The 22,569-nt window shown below is 44.4% G+C and overlaps 1 protein-coding gene across 1 annotated transcript in view; it reads left to right on the top strand.

Annotated features, from left to right (window-relative positions):
- Window positions 1-22,569, top strand: part of CES5A (carboxylesterase 5A) — a 288,860-nt gene that overhangs the window by 241,430 nt on the left and 24,861 nt on the right. The window contains 3 exon segments of the mRNA XM_081791541.1: window positions 13,735-13,779; window positions 18,898-19,102; window positions 21,142-21,280. Coding sequence (XP_081647667.1) covers window positions 13,735-13,779; window positions 18,898-19,102; window positions 21,142-21,280 — 389 coding nt within the window.

The raw sequence follows: 22,569 nt of genomic DNA, 5'->3' as shown, positions 1-22,569 counted from the left end.
GCAAAGTGCCCATCCTCCATTTTCTTTGTTCTATTCAGGCCCTCAACAGATTGGATGATGCCCACCCACATTGGTGAGGGCAATCTTTTTACACAGTCTACTCATTAAAATGCTAATCTCTTTCAGAAACACCCTCACAGACACTCAGAAATAATGTCTTACTAGCTATCTGGGCACCCTTTCATCCCTTCAAGTTGACATATAAAATTAACCATTGCAGCAGGCTTCCTTAGGACCTGCCCCTTCTATTTGGGTATTGACCGACATCTTCTAAGTGAAACAAAGTAACTCTTTATCTTGCCCCCACTCTAACCCTGGGTCACGTAAAGGGTCCCAGCACCATTTCTTCCCCTTGCAGAAAACCTCTGCCCGTGACCCCCAACCCTGGAGGTGCCTTGGCCTTTTGGCCAGAGGAATGAATAGATCATGACCCCTATCCCCCGCCTCCCCCTTGCGTGCTGGTTCTCCCCTCCCCCCTCCAAGTGCTTTGTTTCCCAGTGAGGATAGCAGGCAGTGGTCCCTGGCAGTTAGATGCTGTTGGCATGGGCTTGGGCAAGCAGAACACTTAGCAGTCCCCTGGAGACACAAGCTGGAGAAGAGCTTTTTGCACACAAGTGAGCAGGAGGGCCTTAGGCAGGCGCCTGAGGTGGGGCCTGGAGAGGTGGGGGCTACTGTAGGCATGTGAGAAACCTCCTGGGGCCCCAACTAATAGAAAATCTTCCCTTGCGAATTCATTCCCTGGGATGATTGCCACTCCCCAGGCAGGCAGAGTAGGAGTTAAAAAAACAGGCTTCCCTAATAGAGTGTTACTTTCAAATGCTGACTCTGCCATTCAGCATCCAGGACCTTGGGCAAGACAATAACTTTTTGAAACCAGTTTTGTCATATTTAAAATATCTCCCAGTGTTGTCATCAGGATGAAATGAGACAATGCATATCACCCTTTTTTTGCTCCACGGTGCCTGCACATTGTAAGGTCAGCACCGTCAGGGAGGAAAGTGAGAACCCTCTGTGTAGAGAAGAGTGGTCAGGAATCAGGAGCCATGGTCCTGGTGTGAGCCCTGACCCCTCTAACCCTCAGCGTCCACATCATTCTGATGAGGAGGCTGGCTTTGGTCATCTCTGAATCCCTCCTAACTGTAACTTTCTTGACATCTGTGTAGCCATGATTGCTGCTTCCAAAGACAAATTTGCAACGTAGGGGAATGGGTTAAACAGACTTAGAAGTCTGGGAACTAAATACCTAGTTCCCCTAAGCCTTAATTCTCTCATCTATAAAATGGAGTAGTAATACCCACTTCATACAGTTGTAGGAAGATTAAATAACTTATGTAAAGCACTTAGCACCGCAGAAGTCATGATAATAGTAATGAAGCAGTCAATATTACATAATAATTATATAATATTAATATAACCCATAAATAATTTAAATATTTCCTCCAGTCGCAAGGAGTTGAACTTTTAAAGCTTGACTCCCATGGCCATCATTGAGAGCAAAGGAGTGTGTTGTAATGTAACTACCCCAAAGTAAGTCCAAAAGTATAATGTTTATAATTATAATTTATAATTCATAATTATTCTTTATAATGCTGTTAGGATGTAGAGCTCTCACTCCACCCAAGTGGTGGGAAAGCTTAGCCTGACCTTTTTCTGGATTCCCTAGGCCCCTCCCTAGTTCTGCAGATTGGGTCCTAATCCCTGGACCATCAGCCCACGCCATGGCATGGTTTAGGGGCAAGAGGTTTGCAGGACCACCTACTTCTCAATCATTGGTCCACAAAGGGTCCACCATCCATCATCCAGAAGACCTATGCCTTTTGTGAGTTACATTTGGGGCAGGGGACTTGGCCATTTGTGTGATGGCTTATAAGATCTTGTGCCTGGGTACATGTTACCATTCTGGCTTGGGGTCCAGGACTCATCTCCTCTCCAGCCAGGAAGCATGACGCAGATCAGGTTTCTCCTTCTCTCCACTCTCCTCCACCGTTCTCTGTTCCTTCTAGGGCATGACCTTTTGGAAACAACAGTGTGGAACTGAAATGTTTGCCAGACATTGATTCTTTTTCTGCCTTGCTACAGGCTTTTTATCTTATCGTAAGCAGCTAAGAGCACACTAAAGATACAACATTCTGTCTCAGGAGTTTTAGGGGTTTTTTTTTAGGCAGCATCTAACATCTACATACCAACTTCTGTCTCAGTTATATATTGCTGTGCAACAAACCAACCCAGAACATAGTGGCTTTAAAAAAATAACCATTTATTCAGCTCAAGTTTCTGTGGGTCTGGGCACAGCAATTTGGTCTGGGCTTACTCAAGCAGTTCTGTTGGTTTTAGCTAGCCTCGCTCATGCATCAGGTCTGCTGTCAGTCAGCTAGGAGACCCCACCATCAGCTGGAGCGATGGGGACACTGGTGCCCTGACTTCCATCATCCGGTAGGCTAGCCAGACTGGTTCACACATGGTAATTGCAGGGTTCTGAAGGGCCGAAAGAGAAGCCAAACCCATATAAGCACTTTTCAATTCTTTGCTTGTATGATATTTGCTGTTGTTTCATTGTCCAAAGCAAGTCACATGATGAAGCTCAGCGTCAATGTAGAAGAAGAGTCAATGCCAAGAGTGTAGATATAGGTAGGTGTGGACAAATTTTAGCCTTTCCTGCAACAATCTTCCAGAACACCTTCCCACTCCTTACCCGCTCCTTAAAAAAAAAATTTTTTTTAACTGTTCATTTATTTTTGAGAAGCAGAGAGAGACAGAGCACGAGCAGGGGAAGGGCAGAGAGAGAGGGAAACACAGAGTCTGAAGCAGGCTCCAGGCTCTGAGCTGTCAGCACAGAGCCCGATGCGTGACCCGAACTCACAAACTGCAAGATCATGACCTGAGCCGAAGTCGGACGCTTAACTGACTGAGCCACCCAGGCGCCCCACACCCTCTTTCTGGTAAGTGTTGAAACACTATTTCTTCCTTGACACAGCCCCACAATCGTCTGGGGTTAGGTATCACAGTTTTAAGGTCAAAGAGGAAGGATACTGTATGAACTACCCTCAAAGCTGTGGAGAGGACTAGGCTAGGAGCAGGGAGCTCCCTGATGAGGAGCCCTGAAGCCATTGGTCAACAGCTTGAGGTGCAAGGGTGAAAAATAAGGGGGTATCTGCCGTGTTGCCTCGGATTAATCATCTTCCTTCTTTGCACACCATCTCGGTCCAAAATGCAGTTGGGGCAATTACCATATTCTGTCTTCTGTTAAAGTTACCTACATTCACACAGTAACTCCCTCTAAGGTGAAATTTATGCCTCATTTTCCTCCTGCCCTTGTGCCCTCCTGCCCACAGACTCTTGGACATACTAGTTTCTCAGCAAAGTTCACAGGAGGTCCCAACACTCTCCAAGGATGTGTGGAGGGATAGTATTTTGAAGTGTCACATTCTCCTGCATTCCTTGTACCTATTTGGCCCTTTCCTCATTCAGTTCGTGAGGCCATTCTGCATTCTTCTCCTCAAGGAAGGACGGCATGGCATAAGGCAGCCCAAATGGGAATCAGTTCTGAACTTCTGAGGTTCAAAAGCCTTAGCCTTCAGTAGCTGGAGAAGGCGTGTGCTCATGAACATTATTAAGTTTGAAATTTCTGGGTCAGCATATGCTGGGAATTTGTTTGTGCCTCGACATCCTCCTCCGGTCCAAATCCACTGCAATGACAGACAACACAGAAAGGGAACCTTGGGAAGGTGGAGCTCTGCTCAAACTCCAGGCCAGAAAAGGAGCAGAGACAAAGAGCAGTGAGCCAGGAGGGAGCTGCCAGCTTGGATCTGAAAACAGCAATAGTGGCAGGTGACTCCACTCTGCAGGGTGGTGACGGGCACGCAGTATAGAAATTCAGTTCACTTGGAGAAAAATAGAGTCTCATTTATTGTGCTGCCAAGTTTGGAGAGTGGGATTCACACACACACACACACACACACACACACACACACACACACACACCCCTACATGCAGACGGTATAGTACACCTGGACACTTACTGATTCTTTCCTAGTGGAAATCAGAGACCTCACCTGCACTGGTGAATGGGCTTGTGCTGTTGACAGAGAGCTGAGCCATTCCAGGAAGTGCCCGGTGTGTTTTCAGGGCTGTGGCCTGAGCTCAGGGTTTAGCCACAGGATGTGAGGATGAAAAACTGACTAAATCCAGGGGTTGGCTTTTAGAGCATGTCCAGGGCGGAGGGAAGATGTGGAAGTCAGCAAAGTATCCTGTCTAGCTGGGGTGCCAGCATACAAGCTATAATAACAGTGACCCAGGCTTGACAGTGAGTGAATCTAGAAATGGCCTTGACTTCTGACCCCCAGCAAAATCCTTAGAAATGAGACCTCGCTGATTTATCTTCAGCCAGTTGTTGAAATATAACTTACCTAGAGACAAAGCGTCAGTGTTCAGCTTCATACATCTTTACATAGGTTGACACCCATGTGATCACCAGATTAAGACACAAAACATTTGCATAACCCCCCAAAGTTCCCATGCCCCTTTCTGCGCAATTCTCCCCACTGGCATGACCACTATTCTGACTTCTGTTACCAGAGGTTAGTTTTGCCTGTTGGTGTCTGGCGTCTTTCAATCAAAAGAATGTTTCTGAGATTCACTCACATTGTACATTTCAGGAGTTTTGTTTATTTTATGGCTGAGTGGTAGTATTCAGTTGTATGAACACACCACAGTTTATCCATTCTCTTGTCGATGAACATTGGTCTCTAGTTTGGGGCTATTATGAATAAAGCTTCTGTAAACATTCTTGCACAAGTCTTTTTGTGGACACATACATTTATTTCTCTTTGGAGTATAAGTGCTCAGTCATAGGGTTGGTGAATGTTTACCTTATTGGAAACTGACGTACAGTTTTACAAAGTGGTTTTTACCATTTTAACCTTTCTCTCCTAGCAATGGACTCTGCATCCTTGCCAATACATGATATAGTTAGTTTTTTTTTAATTTTATTTTTTATTGTTATCCCTTTTGGTGATGTATAATGGTACTCACTGTATTTTTAATCACATTACCTTGATGGCTAATGATATGGAATACCCGTTCATGCGCTTATTAACTACTTGGCTAGGTTCTTTTGTACAATGCTTGCTCAAGTCTTTTGCCCAATTTTTAAAATTGAAGTATGATTAACATAGAACATTATACTAGTTTTAGGTGTACAATATAGTGATTCAGTTTGTACACAGTGTGAAACGATCATCGCAGTAAGTTGAGATACCATCCGTCACCGCCCATAGTTATAAAATTTTTTTTCTTGTGATGAGAACTTTTCAGATTTACTCTGTTAGCATCTTTCAAATATGCAGTACATATGGTTAACTATAGTCACCATGATGTACATTAAATTCTTAGGACTTATTTATCTGATAACTGGAAGTTTGTATCTTTTGACCTTCTTCATCCCTTTTGCCCAGCCCTCCCCCACTCTGTTTTTGCCCATTTTTAATTAGGTTATTTGTGGGAAATCTTACATATTCCAGGTATGATTCCTTTGTCAAGTATATGTATTGTGAATGTTTTCACTCAATCTGTGTCTCATCTTTTCACATTCTTAATGATGTCTCTTGATGAGCAGAAGTTTTAAATTTTAATAAAATACAATTTATAAATGTTTTTCTTTTCTGATTAATGCCTTTTGTTTCTCTCAGAAACCTTTGCCTATTCTAATATTATGAAAATGTTCTCCTACGTTTTCACATTTAGGTTTTGGTATGTCTAAATTAATTTCAGTGTATGACGAGGTAAGGGTCAAGTTACTTTTATAGTAAGTCTTGATGTCTGGTAGTGTAAGTCCTCCAAAATTTTTTAAGGTTTTACATTTTAGAATCAGTTTTTCAATTTATTTTTGAAAAGAAAAAAAAAGAAAGGCCTGCTGGAGTTTTTATTTGGGTTGAATTCACTCTATAGATCAATTTGGTTGAAATGACATCTTAATAATACTGAGTCCTTGAATCCATGAACATGGTTTATCTTCCCCATTTATTTATTCATTTATTCCTCTTAGCATTGTTTTGTAGTTTTGAGTCAGAGGTCTTTCAAATCTTCCATTAAATATATCACTGAGCATTTGATGTTTATGATGCCATTATAATTTCATTTTCTAATTTTTAAGTAGAAAAAAATAGATTTTTCATATTGAAAATAAACATGTTCTCTCAAATTTAATAACAAATGGATTGTTCTATAGCTATGGTAGCAAGTAGCCACCAGAATTTGTTTTAAATTTGTTCAGTTGATCAATGACAACTTGCTTCAGTGAACATGCTATTGAAAATCACAAATCATCATTATTTGCTTGCTTTTGAAAATCAGCCATCAGGGACACACTCACTTCAGTAAACACACTTCTGAGGGGCAGCCAGTCAACAATAGTCTCACCCGAGTAAGGATGCTTCCAAAGATGATGTCAGTCCACTTATGGTATCTGAAAGTCCACCAATCCCTGAACTCCAGTGTCTAATTTACTTTGTTATGTGAAGGCGTGTTGCTTAATTTACAAGTGTTTGGAATTTTTCTAATTATCTTTTGTTATCAACTTTGGCATTGTGCATATATCAGAGAATATACTTATTTTAATTTAATTTTAATTCTTTTAATACTTTGCAATTTATTAAAACTTCATTTAGGGCCCAGAATATGGTTCCTGTTAGTAAATGTTCTATGTGCCCCTGAAAAGAAAGTGTAATCTGCAGTTGTTAGTCTAGCATATATCAGTTAGATCAAATTGATTATTAATACGTTGTTCAAGTCTCTCTCTTAACTGAAATTTCCCTGCTTATTCTACTAATTGTATGGAGAGAGCTGTATTAAAATTTCTAACTATGATTGTAATATTTTCCATTTCTTTGTATACTTCAGTTTTTTTCTTCATTTCTTTTGGCTCATTGTTAGGTGCATCACAATTAGGATTATTTTATTTTGGGGCGCCTGGGTGATTCAGTTGGTTGAGCATCCAACTTCAGCTCAGGTGATGACCTCATGGTTTGTGAGTTCGAGCCCCGCGTCGGGCTCTGTGCGGACAGCTCACAGCCTGGAGCCTGCTTCGGATTCTGTGTCTCTGTCTCTCTCTGCCCCTCCCCCGCTCATGCTCTGTCTCTTCTCTCTCTCTGTCTCAAAAATAAATAAACTTTAAAAAAAAGGATTGTTTTATTTTTCTGGTCACTGTATTTTCTTTTTGTCACTAAAAAAATGCTTCTGTTTGTCTTTGGTAAGATTTCTTATCTTGAAATCTATATTGAATGCACTGAAAAACCACGGTCGCAACTTGTAGTGTTTAATTCGTTTTTATCAAAAGTGTTTACTAAAGTGGGTAGGCTGAAGTCTATCACTTGGCTGTTATTTCTTTCCACCATTTCTTTTGTAGTTTCCTTTATTCCTCTTTTCCTATTTTCTTTTAGATTAATAGAGTACTTTCTGTGATTCTTTCTTTGGTCTCTGCTGTTGAATTTTTTAGCTACATAATATAAGGAATTTAATATAATATTATCCCTTTTACCCCCTCCTCTCATGCTTTGTTTTGTCATATATATTACTTCTGTGTGTCTTAGAGCTCCGTCATACATTCGCGTTCTATTTGATTTATCATTTCCTTTCAGCCTGAAAAACATCCCATAAGATTGGTAGTCATGTTCCCACTTTCATTACTGACCTTAGTATTTTGAATCTTTTCTCTTTGTGTTTTGGTCTATCTATCCCAACAGCCCCATGCAGGGCTTGGCCTCATAACCATGAGATGATGAACTGAGCCGAAATCAAGAGTCAGTTGCTCAACTGGCTGAGCCACCCAGGTGCTCCAGAAGTTTAGATTGTTTATTCCAGATCTTCTTTTTTCAACGTAGGCATTTAGAGCACTGCTTTCACAGCACCTCATAAGTTGTGCTGTGATGTGCCTCTAACTCATTCATCTCAAAGTATTATTTTTTAAGTCACAAGTGTATACTTTCAGAGAACATCTCAAAGTATTTTTTAATTCCCTGGTGATTTTTTCTTTGACCTGTTGGTTGTTTGAGTGTCTTTCTTAGATTTCACATATTTGTGAATTGTCTGAATTTTCTGTTGTCATTGATTTCTGTTTTAATTCCATCGTGGTAGAAGATACTTTGTATGATTTCAAACTTTTAAAAATTTATTGAGACTTGTTTTGTGGTCTAACATATGGTATACTTTGGAGAATGTTCTATGTGCACTGGAGCAGAATGTGTATTCTGCTGTTGTTGGATATAGCATGCTATGCATGTCTGTTAGGTCTAGTTGCTGTTGGTTTGCAAACTGGCTCCTGTACATGGAAGGCAAGGAAAAGACCAAAGAAAGAGGCAGAGCACTCCAGATTGGTGGCAGGTTTAATAAGCAAGGGAACTTACTTTTCAGTCTTGTCTTGGGTGGCAACAAAATGAGTAGATCTTGGCATCCCCTCACCAGAATCTTACAAGTTTATATGTAGGTCTTAACTGGATTCAGTCATGTATACCATCCAGATGGTCTCCACAATGTCTTACTCTGTCAAGGTTCTGTCCTTCAAAATGGCACCCACTGTGGGAACGGTGGGCAGAGTGTGTATTTCAAGGACAGGGGAGGGGGTGACGAGCCTCCAATTGCCCAGGTCCAGTTCCAGGGTTAACTGGTGGTCACATCCTGTCAATGACCTCCTCTAGCATTCCATACCTTGAGACAGGCTCTTACACTCTTACACACCCCCCACTTCCTCAGTGTGCCTTGAGATGTCAACAAAGGATTTCACTTGCATGTAGGCTGTTGGTTTGGTGGCTATCTGGCTATACGGGAGGCAGATACCACAACAACAATAGAGGCATATGCAAGAGAAAACACAAATCAAGATAATTACCAAAATAAGTACCTTTTTTTTTTTTCTCCAAGAGCCCAACCACTGATTTATTTAAGTCCCCTAGACTGGGGGTTGATCACTCAAGGCATTTCACTTGTGTCCTCGTGTGATTTAATAAAGATGATACATTAGCAGCCTCATCAGGTATGGACACACAACATTCTATTTGGATAACAGTACAGGTGCCTCCTTGGGAGACAATAATAAGGTCCAAGGCCATCTAATCTTGGAGGACAACTTTTCTTACTATAGACATTTCAGTGTTCGGTAAAGAAATGTTTAGTTGGCTATCATTTAAGGCTTGTTGGATGAATTTAGTAAGGGCTTTTACGTGTGTTATAATGTCCTCCAGGCCAATGGAGAAAAAAAGATGGTGGCCAAATGATCGTGCCAGTGGAAAACAGAACTTGCCCACCTGGCCTTGAGGAGTGTGGGGTTGACAGCTTTGGGAACTTAGCCTGGCTGTATATACCATACATGTTGACTGAGGGAGACAGCACTGTCAGGCATGAAGAGATGGACTGGAGACAGGATATGCCAGATCAGGACTACCACCCTCTCTCCCCTTTCAATGGTGCATGTTCTATTGCAGGCCTAGTACTTTTCAACAGCTCTGGCTTGCATCAGGAGAATAGGATCCCAGTGGAGACTGAGTAGTTCCCCCTCACCTAGGGGGTGAAGTAACTTGTCCATCCCAATGGGACGTCTTATTGCAAGTTCTAGTGATGATACCTTTCTCTGGCATGATGGGACTTGGTGTTCTTAGCAGCATATAACACATTGATCCATGGTGAGAGCCAAGGCAATGGCTGCCCCCACAGCTTCCATACCTTTACAGTGTTGGGTGTCTGAGCAGGAGTCCCTAGTGTGGCGTATGGGGCAACAAGCCCTACTGGTTGATCACTTAAGTGTATTAAAGCCTGGGACAGTACTTTAGTCCATCTGACCAATGTGTTTTACCTGTTAGTAATTTAACTTGCATCTTTAATGTTCCATTCTTTCTATCAACCCTGCTGCTTGCAGGTGATGGGGGGAATGAAACCTCCATTCAATGGCATATTCTTTTGTCCAGTCTTATATATCACAACCTTTGAAATGTGACCCCCAATCACTGTCTAGTTGACAAGGGTATTTGTATATGGTATTCAGCTGGCCCAAGTCCTGAGTGACATGAAAGGGTGCCGACTTTGAGTGGGGTCTGGAGAGGAAATGGCACCATGGACCAATCATCCCAGCTACTGAATGATAGGACCTGGCAGGCCTTAGGATATTGGAGATGTTGGGGATGGGAAAAGATGCAGTGTAGAGTTTATGGAAAACTCTAGTGGGAGACTCATGATATAGGTCCCTGGAATTCTGGAGTAAGTCCTTGCTAACTGCAGCAGAGAATTATATGCCCTTTCAGAAGCATCTATTGGAGTCTTACTGACTGGGTCCTGGTTGAGAAGAAAAACTAGATCATGGGCATCAAATGACCATGCATCTGGAATTTCCCATGATGAGGAAATATATATATATATATATATATATATTTGTAGTGTCATTACATAGTTCTTCTTTAAGAAGACCCAGAATCCTTTAATGAATGGATTCAGTAAGTTTGAGAGGTGGTTTATTTATTTAAATTTTTTTTCTCAACGTTTATTTTTTAAAAAATTTTTTAAATGTTTATTTATTTTTGAGAGAGGGAGAGAGACAGAATGTGAGCAAGGGAGGGGCAGAGAGATAGAGGGAGACACAGAATCCGAAGCAGGCTCCAGGCTCCAAGCTGTCAGCACAGAGCCCAATGCGGGGCTCGAACTCAACGAACTGTGAGCTCATGACCTGAGTGGAAGTCGGATGCTTAACCAACTGAGCCACCCAGGCGCCCCAACGCTTATTTATTTTTGAGAGAGAGAGAGAGGGAGCGAGAGAGTGTGCGCAAGCAGGGGAGGGGCAGAAAGAGAAGGAGACACAGAATCCGAAGCAGGCTCCAGGCTCCGAGCTGTCAGCAAAGAGCCTGACACAGGGCTCAAACCCATGAACCCTGAGATCATGACCTGAGCCAGTTAGATGCTTAGCTGAGCCACCCAGAGAAGTGGTTTAGATCTAGAAACATCTGGTAAGGCATTGTGATCTTTCACTGTTATGGCTGGCATGCAACTTCTGCTCACCAGCTCTTGGCTTTTTCTGGTTTTACAACTGAAGCAACATTCAAGTTGGCTGCCTACTTATTTCTAGGAATACCATGGTCTATTAGTCACTGTCATAGATCTCAGTGGGACAAGGCACCCTGGTTGCCACTGCCTTTGCTGTCCATTGAGGTAGCGATTTCCACGTTATCTCTGGTGGTTAAGTAACACTACCTGGCTTCTGCTATTCCAGATTCACTCACATTGACTGAATCGGAACGAAGCCTATTTTCATGGTAGCATTGCCTACTGTCAACCTTTACTTACCAAGAACTGTCACCATTGGGCTTCTCAAAGGTATAGGTGCCCTCTACACTGGTACATTCCTCACTACCCTAGTGAAGAGAGTCCCTGGGCACTCCTAGTAAATATCACCAGGTGGTGAGTTCCCTCATTCTAGGAAATAAATTTATTCTAATAGACCCATATCCCGAACCTTCTGATCACTTTATCAATACTTGGCCATGGCAATTCTAGCATTTCCATCTCATTTTTTTGTAGGCTGTCATCGTGTTCAAGCTTCAAGAAGCCATTCCTGCAGCATATTAGACCAGCTCGAGACATTCTTTCAGGACAATAAATCCTGAGTCCTGAGAATGTGCTGTTGTGTTAAATTCTCTCCTATCCAGTCTTATCTTCTGCTCCACCCTTCAGGTCCACCACCCTCAGGATTCACTCCCACACATGTTTTTCTCAGTTTTTACCAGGACATATTGGCCATGTTATGCAATTAATTCAGTGAGAAAGCCATTTCCTCCCAGAGAAGGGGCTACATTCCCATGTTCAAGCTCTGCTGAAACCTGGCTTTCATGACTGGCCAGGGGCAATGCATGAAATCGGGTGATCTTGAAGTAGAAAAGCATTTCATGTGAGACACACATCACAAATCAAGTCTGTCCTCCTCTAGTAAGAAGGAGAGGTTGGTTTCTGCTCGTTTGGAGAGTTTAGGAGAATCTGGATGTTCATGGTTCTCAAACACATCCATCCACATGTCTCCACCCCAGGTCTCGGGGTCCTAATCATCTTACCTGGGCCCTGGCTTTAGTATAAGAGATCTTCCACAGCTACGCATTGAACCTTCTTTGTAGCTCTCTCACTCTTATGTTGAAATCTTGGACCTCACAGCATGGCCTAACTGTGGTTCAAGGAGATAAGGTTATCTTTAAAAGCTGCCAGGAAGCCTACCAATTTTCACTCTGTATTGATAGCAGATTGACCAGAGCCTGTCTTTTTTTTTTCAGGGTTTCCAAGGCAGTTAATGAAATCTAGCCAACACCACAACCCTTGTAATTAGCATCACCTCTATACCTTAGAGATGCTAGGGTTAAGGCATACATCAATGGTCCCCTCCAGCTGGACCGCATCCCAACCCATCCCTGAGAGTCTTTATGACATGATGCTATCTGAATGGTGAGGGATCCACTCACATATTCCCACTGATAATCTACTTCCTAGGTCTCCTTCTGGTGCCCACTGACTTAGTTTTGTTCCCTGAGAGCAGAGCTTGGGGCTGGGAGAAGAGAGAGAAAAGACAAGAAAGGATGTATTACTGAGACTGCTGCTGTGAGCAATGAGAACTCAATTTTTCTGGAACCCTCTGCCTCCTGAGCAGCACACAGAATGCCTTCAGAGGCTGGAGTGTGTATCTCCCAGGCCTCGTTCTCCCTTCCTTGAGAGTGTTACTCCTGGGTTATTCTAGTTCCAATCTCACTTAGACAAAGTCAGAGGGGATATTTGTGACAAGGGAGAAGGCCTGGGGCAGAAAATAGAAAGTCACATGGCCCACCCGTGCTTCAAGTGGTGTGCAGTCAGTGCAAGGTGAGACTGAGCCTGCACAGAACTGTCCACTGCAGCTGTGACTTAAAGCAGAAGTGGCCTGAGGTTATGTGACCAGGAGACAAGTGATATCGGCATCATCCTCCTCAGCCTCATCATCATTTGTGGCTAAACAGCCACAGAACGAGGACGGAGCATTGTAAATCATATAATAGAAACATTGACAAAGCACACAGGAGGAAAGAGAAAACGGTTGTAGCACTTGAGAATAAGGGGCTCTGCATGGAGGAGACGGTGTTCCTGTGGGAGCTTGAAAGACAAATAGGATTTTGCCAGGTGAAGAAGTCAAGGCAAAACATTCCAGGAGAGGAAAATGTAATTAACAAAGGATGGTTGCCAATGGGGTGCAGTGATGGGACCCACAGTGATGGGAATAAATGATGGTAGTATGATGATGAGGTTGTAGGGATGGGGTGAGGTGATGGGGGTGCAGGGATGGGGTAAAGTGGTGAGGCTACAGGGATGGGGGTGAGGTGATGGAAGCACAGTTATGGGGGTGCAGCAATGGGGTGCAGCGAGGCATCCATCTGGAATGGCAGGATGAAGCCAGATGGGAAAGGATTTGAACATCCTGTTGAAGCATTTGCATTGAGCAGCAATGTGAAGTGGGATTGAAGAAAGGCTGTGGGAAGGAAGCCCCAGGGTACCCAGCTCTGGGCCCGTGTTGGGTGACAGGGGGATTGCACCCTGTGACCCGAGTCCATCCCAGAGCACCCTCCCTTTGTTTTGTCCACCTGCAGTCCAGTCTGCACCCGAGGCCATTGGTAGCAGGGTCGATTAGCATATATTTTAAGCCAAAGCTGAGCCTCACACTGAGGTCCTCTCTCATTCCGGTTTCTCCTGCAGGGTTTCAGCAGAGCAGTTTGGGAGGACAGAGAGAGCCCATCAAAGGTCTGTGTCTCAGGGGCCATCCAGGCCACTGGTCTGTACTACTGATGGGAACATCAAGGTCCAAGGAGGTGACGTCAGGGGGTTACTCAGCTTCCTAGAAGATTAAATGATTTTTAACAGCCCAAGAACTGCAGGAGTCAGTCATGCTCCCTGACCTTCATTCCTCCTTCTTTCTCTTCTCTAAATGGCTAAGCCTGCAGTTTGGAAGCAGGAAGTCTGGGCTCAAGTCCCAGCTGTGCTGGCTTCTCAGCCTTGTGATATTTCGCAATTCCTTCTACCTTGCAGAGCCTCAGTTTTCTCATCTGCAAAGTGGGAATAATGGCATTAAATAAGGTAAAGGTTGCAAAACGTTTAGCCCAGGTTCTGATAGCCTAGAAAGCATTCCGTAAATGAAAACTAGTATCATTATTACAGGCCGTATTAGTTTCTCAGAGTGCAGGCCCTGTCCATTAGCGGGTGCCTGAGATAATCAGAGGTGGTACCTTGACAGAAGAGCAAATATAAGATACGCAGTTAGGAAGTCATGCTCTCCACAGTTCTCTTTCAGCGGTGGGTTTGTAGAAAAGATAGCATCTTTTTTTTAATCTTTTTTTAATCTTTTCTTTTTTTAATCTTTTTTTCAGTTTATGTGTTTATTTTGAGAGACAGAACATGAGCCAGGGAGGGAACAGAGAGAGGGAGAGAGAGTCCCAAGCAGGCTCCACACTGACAGATGGAGCCCGATGCGGGGCTTGATCTCACTAACCAGGAGATCATGATCTGAGCCTAAGTCAAGAGTCGGACCCTCAACTAACTCAATCAACTGAGCCACCCAGGCACCCCGCAACCTGTTTCTTATATATATCTATAACACTTATTAGTTTTTCTTTCTAACAAAGAGAGAACACCTCATCCCTCGTGGTTAATGGTACATATTAACATTGAGCTCCCTCTGGTAAATTCAGTCCTATTCAATAATTTAAACAATCTCTTTAAGTAACATAAGCTTTTTCAAATAAATGCATGACCTCAGATTTGCTTCCCATCCTCCCCGCTCCTCTCCAAGATGGCATCTGGATGCATGAATTGGGGGAAGCTTATGTGACCACACAAATAGAAGCGTGGAGGGAGCCTGGCCCTACTTGCAATAGTCCTAGCATTATTGGGCTGTCCACAGCAACTTCCCTGTGCACCAAATTCCTGGGAAGATGATTAATTCTAACATGGTGAGCTTGTGGTCTATCCTGTTGTCTTGGTCAAAGCCCATGGATCCTCAGTGACTCAGTGCCCCACCTCAGCTCTGACCAGCACTCAGCACTGTGCTCCACCTAGGTCAGGCTGTGGTTCACTTTGTCCTCAAGCCCAGGAAGCACCTCTGTGGGTCCCTGATCTCCTTCCTATCCAGCTCCCAACCATATTCCAAGTACCTCTGAGTTCCCTTCAAGGCCATGTTTGGGGCCCTTCCAAGGACTAACTGATCCAGGATAAGCAGGAGCATCACCTGAGGTCTCTCTTCGCCCAACCTCTTCTACTCGGTTTTGGCTGCCACAGTCTGGCTTAAGGATTTGGGGCACCTCTGTGGCAGTCTTTTCCTGGAGAAACAAGTCTGCCTTCAACTTCCCTGTCTAGCACATCTCCCACTTTTGGACTTAAGTCTAAGAGGGGCTCAGGGCGCCTGGTATCGCTCCCTGTTTTCCCTACCATTGTTCCGTTCTCTTTCCCAAGATCCATGGTGCAGGAGGGGCAGATTCTCCACTCTGTCTTTTTGGGGTCCTCTACACGATACCCTACAGCTTTACTATAATGGTTACCAGAGGTGGGGGGATGATTTTGCGGTATAGAAATGCAAAATATACTGATTTACTCCTTTCAAAACACTATTTCCATTGCATTAGCTATATACAAATTTCTTGATAATAAATCATTTTTTAAGTCAATTTAAAGAAAACTTCTGAGTGAATCGATAGTCAAGTTAGTAGTGGGAATGGTACCAACTGTGAAGTTACAAGGCCAATGGCTAAGTTGAGGGAAACACCAGGACCCACGGAAGAAGCTGTGACGGATACATAAATGGAAAAGACCTTTTGTCTAGGAGGAAGGCAATCCTATTCGCAGGTAATTAGGAAGCAAGAGGTACCAGAAAAGCAAAGTTCTAAGGAGTTCAGGAGAATCTAGGAAAGGTTCTTGAAAGAGGTGGGTGTTGAATTGAGTTTTAAAGGGTAAGAAGCTAGAGAAGAAAGGCATCAGCGTGTGTGTGTGTGTGTGTGTGTGTGTGTGTGTGTGTGTGTGTCTTAATAAGCTAGGGTTAGATTCCAGTCTAGCAAATACCACTGACGACCTACTCTATGGCCCGGACCCAAGCTAAGGGCTTTGATGCCTAAAACACTGTAAGTACCTGAACCTAGCAGCAACCAGCATGTCTATACATAGGATTTTGGTATGCTTAATGTTGAGCCTAAACCAGTAAACTCTGCAGGCACATCAGAAACATTTTAGAAATTCCCACCCCATCCCCCATTCATCTCCCAGGATTTGTGATCACTTCAAAGGTGGGCAGTTTGAATATCCAGACGTCTGGTATAGGCAGTCTCTTTCTTTCTTACTCCTCAACAGCATATGTAGGGCCTGTTCACTGGATTTCAGGGGCAATTTGAGGGATTTTCAAGATTTATTTGAACCATAAGTGATTTTTGCTGAATTAAGAATCAAACCTTCAGAAAGGACTGCGCTCAAGTCCTGTTTCTGTAATTCCTGGTGCTGTCATAGGCATATCAGAAATGGAGCTGGAATTGAGGTGAAAGATATTATTTGCTGGAAGGCATCTATTCTGCAGAGGTTTACAGAGCACCTGCCTTTAGCCACATGCATCAGGCAGCCCCTTGCTCTGAGCTCGAGGAGGCCTTTCCTTGCCTATTATACAGAGTTCTGTAGCCAGCAGGCTCCTAATATGTGCTTGTGACAATCCTGCATTTCTCAGGAGGTGACCACTCTGGGAAACCTGTGCATTAGGTTGATGCTTCCCAAACCCACTATGGATATTGTCCTGCCCCCATATCTCCAGGGGGAGTGGAGCAGAAGGACACAATATCAACAAGTACGCCAGATAATTCTGATTCTACCCATCCAGCCCCAAGCATTTGGAAAACCCCATCCCAGGCCCTTTACCCTGAGGGCAGCGTGGACCCTGTTGGGAGCAGGATGGTGATGCTTCTGGGTCCTGAGCTGGATCTTCTATGACCCACCAGCAGCGCAGCGAGAACCCAGAATGCTAAGGACATGCTCCAACAGAACCATGCATGGTAACTTCACCTCTTTGGGCTTGTCTCCTCATATTTACACAGGGTGCTGGGTCTAGATCAGAATTGCAGCCAGTAGAAATACTGCATTGTGTTCATATCATGACTTTTAAAAAGTGAGGCTGCATATAAAAATTGAGAGAGATCATAGACTTCTGGTTTGGTGTACCTACATTGTCATAAGCCAAATGTTTACTGGAGTTGAGAAGCCATTGCCCCTTTAAGACAGGGCATGTGCTATCCAGTTTTCCACAGTCCCCACTGCTTCCAGTTGATCTCTCTTGGCCAGCTTCATTCACTGCTTGTTTGCTGCCTTCCTGACCTTTGGAGGCATCAGAGCTGAGGTCTTTGACTTACCTGATCCCAAATGTCTTTTCTATTTATATCATCCCATGAGCCCAGAACCTACCACATTATCCTTCACCAGCTCACTAGTTAATCATCAGCTTCTCCTTATATAAATCGGAACAGGAAAGTCTTGCTTGGCCAATTCCTCTGCAGATCTTGGTCTGATGCCTTTCTCCACCAACCCTGCATCCTGTGTCTGCCTGCTCAACATTTGTTGAGCCCTTTCTTTCTTTGACTGAAGCTCTCTGAGGCCAGCGGAGGCCGCGGATGTGCGAGGAGTTCAGGCGGTCCAGCCGGATGAGTGGGATGTGGGTGCACCCAGGCCAGACCCTGATCTGGGCTCTTTGGGTCCTTGCAGCTGTCATTAAGGGTGAGACACCCAGTGGGAGAGGAGGGCCCTCAGAAGATAGGGTAGGGAGATTTCCTTATCTTGGATGTTTTTTTTCTACTAGTGCAAACAAACTTATTTCTCAGAGGTCTCATGGTGCATGGAAAGCCATGTAGTAACCTCAGGGCACCTGACCAATCTCCTGGTGTCACTGAAAGCCCCCCAACAGAGTGTCCTTTGTGGGTGTGGGTATTGCACAGAAGATCCAGGTCCTATCCTTGGGTGCTCATACCTTGTCGAGGCTTGCAGAGCCCTCTGTCCTGGGTGCTGGGGAGGGGCAAAGGATAGAGCCCATGCTTTGTGGTACTGGCTGCCCGGATAGGACTTTCACTGTCACAGTGACGTTAGAGCAGGTAGCACCAAGACACCTGAGTCCTGCCAAGCAAGTAGCTGGGCAGTGAACTTCTCAATGCTCTATATTCTATGTGGAAACCAAGAAGCTTGCACTCTCGGTTTCCCAAAATGTCCTCCTCATATCCTGGAGGTGGATGAGCTGATGTCAGGTGGCATCTGTATGAGAACTTTTTATTTTCATTGACATCTACTTATTTTCATGCGTATTCAAAAGTGTATACTTAATTCATCAGAAGCACAGTTCCATAGATGTTAATGCTTAGGAATCCTCTAGGTAAGATTTTTTAAGTTTATTAAAATTTAATTTTAAGAAAAATTAAAAAGCTAGTAGTCAGACAGGGGATGCACAGACATGCCAGCAAATGTGACGGTGAGTATGAAAATGACCAGCATGTGGGGACTCTGGGTTAGATGACTTTGTGGGACCCTAGGATCTGCAGCCCTGGCATGTATCAGTTCCAGAGTAAGAGAAATCTGTGCTGCAGAAGGGAGAGGCTACTTGTGCCCTAAGGTGACCGGAAACTTTTGTGGGTCGGTGCTATACTCCTAGTAGAAACTAAGTCGGTGTTCTTACGCAGGTGGCAATCTTGAAGGAAGCAATGGACCTGGGTTCATTGACGGGGAGTCTAGATACTTCCTGTTGCACCGCGTCTGGGCCAACAAAGAGTGCCCCCACTGAGGGGAGCTCCTAGTTGAGCTTATTCTGGTTCTCTACCAGGCCAGCATCTGATTCCTCCCTGTGTGTCCCCTCAGGGCCAGCTGCTGATGCACCAGTGAGGAGCACCAGGCTGGGATGGGTCCGGGGGAAGCAAACCACTGTACTGGGAAGCACCGTGCCTGTGAACATGTTCCTCGGGATCCCCTATGCTGCACCTCCTCTAGGGCCCCTGCGATTTAAGCAACCAAAGCCTGCTTTGCCCTGGAATGACTTCCGAAATGCCACATCCTACCCTAAATTGTAAGAGCAGGCTCGGTCCCATGGGTGGAATGTGAACTGGGAGTGGGGACACAGCACTGAGTGGGAATAAAGGTCATGCAGCCTCCTGGGAAAGGTGGGGAACAAGAAGGAGGAGGAGGGAACGGAGGAGGACGAGGAGGATGAGGAGGAGGGTGGGTACGGGAGTAGACAAGACCTTCGGTAATCTCATGGCTCCCCAGCTGGCTGACCAGCAGAATCAGTGGTGGTGGTGTTCAGAGCATGCAGATTTCTTGGGCTCCCTTCTTGAACTTCCTAAATTGGAATCTCCGGAGCTGGGCCCAAAAAACTAGAGTCACTGAAAGGTCTCTAGGGATTTGTGGACCAATCAGGTTTGGGAACCACTACGACGGACTTACTGAGTCTTTGTCCGGGTGATTCCATGTCACCTCTCACCCAGGCTGAGGGCCTTAGGGTGAAAAACCACCTTGCAAGAGATTTCAGCTCTAGCACTCTGTGCCCAGTGCAGGGAAATCCATAGACACCTATGGAATACGTGAGTGTGTTCTGGGCCGGGAGCTCCCAGTCACTGCAAATTTTCAAGCTGAGTGAGGTGGGTGAATCCTGAGAACTTGAGCATAGGTTGAGATGGAAGACTTGAAAATCCTCAAGAATCTTCTGAAACTCAGATTTTGTGAAGTCCTCACATTGGGCCACCCCGGTTCCTTGCCTTGGCGGTCCCAGGCAGAAGGAGTACCCTGGTTTTAGGAAGTGCCCTAAGCCACAAAGGAGACCCCATGTGGCCCAGCGACTGAGGACACTAAGCTAAAACTCATCTGTTCATTCATTCAGTTATTCATTCAACTAATATCCATTAAGAGCCAGCTCAGTAACTTCCTCTCCATTAAGCTCTGGCAGATACCACAGTGGGCTGGTCACAGCTTCCCTGAAGGAACCTGGGGGCTGGTGGGGGTGGCAGGGGTGGAAATAACAGCAATAATTAAAATATAGAGTGACAAGGGCAACCTTAGGGGATCAGAAAATGGATCCACCTAGCCTCACCTTGTGGGGAGGTCAGGGATGGCTGTGTTGAAAGCAGCGAGGGCTTGATTTCTGATAAACAACATACAAAAGGGCAAAAAGGCATAAGCACTTGTCTGGGGGTAAATTTGCAGCGATGGTTTCCCACCGCCTAATCTGTACACTATTTTATTAAAAAAACAATTAACATTCATGGAGCACTGAAGTATAGTAGAAATCACATATGTAGACTCCTTCAATCTTATTGCATAGCAAGCAGGCTCAGTGCTAGGGGCTATGAAGTACTGAGGTGACCAAAACAGAGTCCTAGGCTTTAAGCTGCTCCCATTTGAGTGGGAAAGCTGGTAACACCCATGTACAAGCCCAGGAGAACTTCTAGGAAAGAACACAGCATGTACAGCGGTCTCCAAAGAAGAGCTGTGATCTAACTGGAGAAATCTCAGAAGGCTTCTTGAAGGAGGTGGCACTTGCACTGAATCTGAAAGAAAGGAAAGAACACGAGCAAACAAACGTGAGGAGAGAACAGTCTGGGCATAGGGACCAGCTTGAGCAAAGGTTTGAATGCAGGAATCTCCTTGTACATATACCTCTATTGGTCCCTGGTAGAAAAGCCTAGAGGTGTCCTTTTGTTCCTCTGGGTGCAGAAAAGGGAGCTACTAGAGTAATACCCTTGATTTGCAGCCCAGGGTCTTGCCCTTTAGTTTGGGGAATTGTTGAGTCATCTTGAATCTCTATGTGTGTGTCTGGGGTTATGGTAGCAGGTGTGGGCATGGGTGGGTACTGGAGGTTAATGGCACAATTATTCTGCACAACATACTCTCCTACCCCCAAGCCAGATCAAAGAGAATCATAGTTTGTTTCTTTGTCTGTGCCACTATGGCGAGGGCCAGGGAGATGATTAGACTCTGTACCAATAGCTCCCATATGCCTCTTCTGCTCAGACATAGGACACCAGGCCTCCCTGCCGTCATGGGACCTGGCCCCTCCCAGGCAAGTGTGCTGACAGCAACTCTGAAGATTTTTCCTTTTTTTCCTCCAAGATGCTCCCAGGACTTAGAGTGGCTGGTCTCCTATCAACACATTCTCAAACTGCATTACCCCAAATTGGAAGCGTCCGAAGACTGCCTGTACCTTAACATCTATGCGCCAGCCCATGCGGACAATGGCTCCAACCTCCCTGTAAGGCTGCCTGCCATGTGGGGGGCTCCAGCTAGCAGGTTCTCGGCCAGGGACCCAGGAGGAGTGGCTGGGTGTCTAGAATCCAACCTACCCCCTGTTGGGTAAAAGAGAAATGTAATCACTTGCACATCAATAATTTTCTTAAAAAGTCATTTAATGACAGATTCCCTCTAACTTCCTTTCTGATTGCTTCTTTATTGGCAGGAACTTGACCTTCAATTTTTATTTTGTTTTGATTTTCCCCTCTGTTGAGTATTTAATGGTCTGTAAACATTTAGAAAGACTGCTTACAAGGACTCTGTTTGGGAAATCCTTTAAAGAGGATATACACCTTCCAATTTTTCTGTTTGCAACGAGGACAGGTAATAATACTAAGTATTTCATTTAGGAATGTAAAATATCTCTGTATAAGTGAGTAGGAAAGCCATCATCTCTCCCCCATGCCACTGCAATGAGAGACTCACTCTATTGGATCATAACAACAACATATATTGAGCAATTCACTGTGTGCCAGGCACAGTACATTATCTCATTTAACCCCCACAGTAATCATGGGTAAAGATTACTGGACCCATAGTACAGATTAAGAAGATGAGGCACAGGGATGGCATAAATGCCTTGTACACACAGTGAGTAGAAATTCCCGTGTCAAAGCCAGTGCTTTGTCTGGTTCTCCCTTATCCCCCATGGCTGGCCCAAGACTTGTAGTCCCTAATATGACCTTAAAAAAGAGAATGAAAAAGATATATTTGTAAGTATATGAATCATGATAGTACCATGTGAATGTTTTATGTTGCCCAGTCCCAATTTTTCTAATTGATATAGTAAAGTTTTCACACTTCTCTTCCCTTTTTTTTTCTCTCCTCGCTTCGCTTCTCTCTGTAGGTAGTGAAAGAGTAAAGTTAAAACAGTTTAAGCGGATTTTGCTCTCCACAGGGCTTACAATGATTTCTGTCTTCGTGTGGGTCACAAGTTCAGTGATATTTGGTTAATACTTTCTGAGCACTTGAAATTGTTCTAAGAACTTAAATGCAGAATCTTGTTGAAATCTCATGATAGCCCATGAGATACTTTCATTCTTCACATCTTATAGATGAGAAAAATGAGCCTCAGAGAGGTTAAGTAATCTGCCCAGCATCACACAGTTTGTCAGTGGCAGAGCTGGGAATCAAACTCAGGCCTCCATGCTCACCCCTTGGCCTTCTTCAAAAGACATAATCTCTCATGCTTTTAGAAAGGAAAGTGAGACACCTATATTTCCCTAAAGAAGGAAGGTCCCAAATGTATGG

The sequence above is a fragment of the Panthera onca genome, chromosome E2 (genome assembly GCF_046562875.1).
Source record: "Panthera onca isolate mPanOnc1 chromosome E2, mPanOnc1 haplotype 2, whole genome shotgun sequence".
In the NCBI taxonomy this organism is placed as follows: domain Eukaryota; kingdom Metazoa; phylum Chordata; class Mammalia; order Carnivora; family Felidae; genus Panthera; species Panthera onca.
This window is presented reverse-complemented; position numbering and strand designations above follow the sequence as displayed.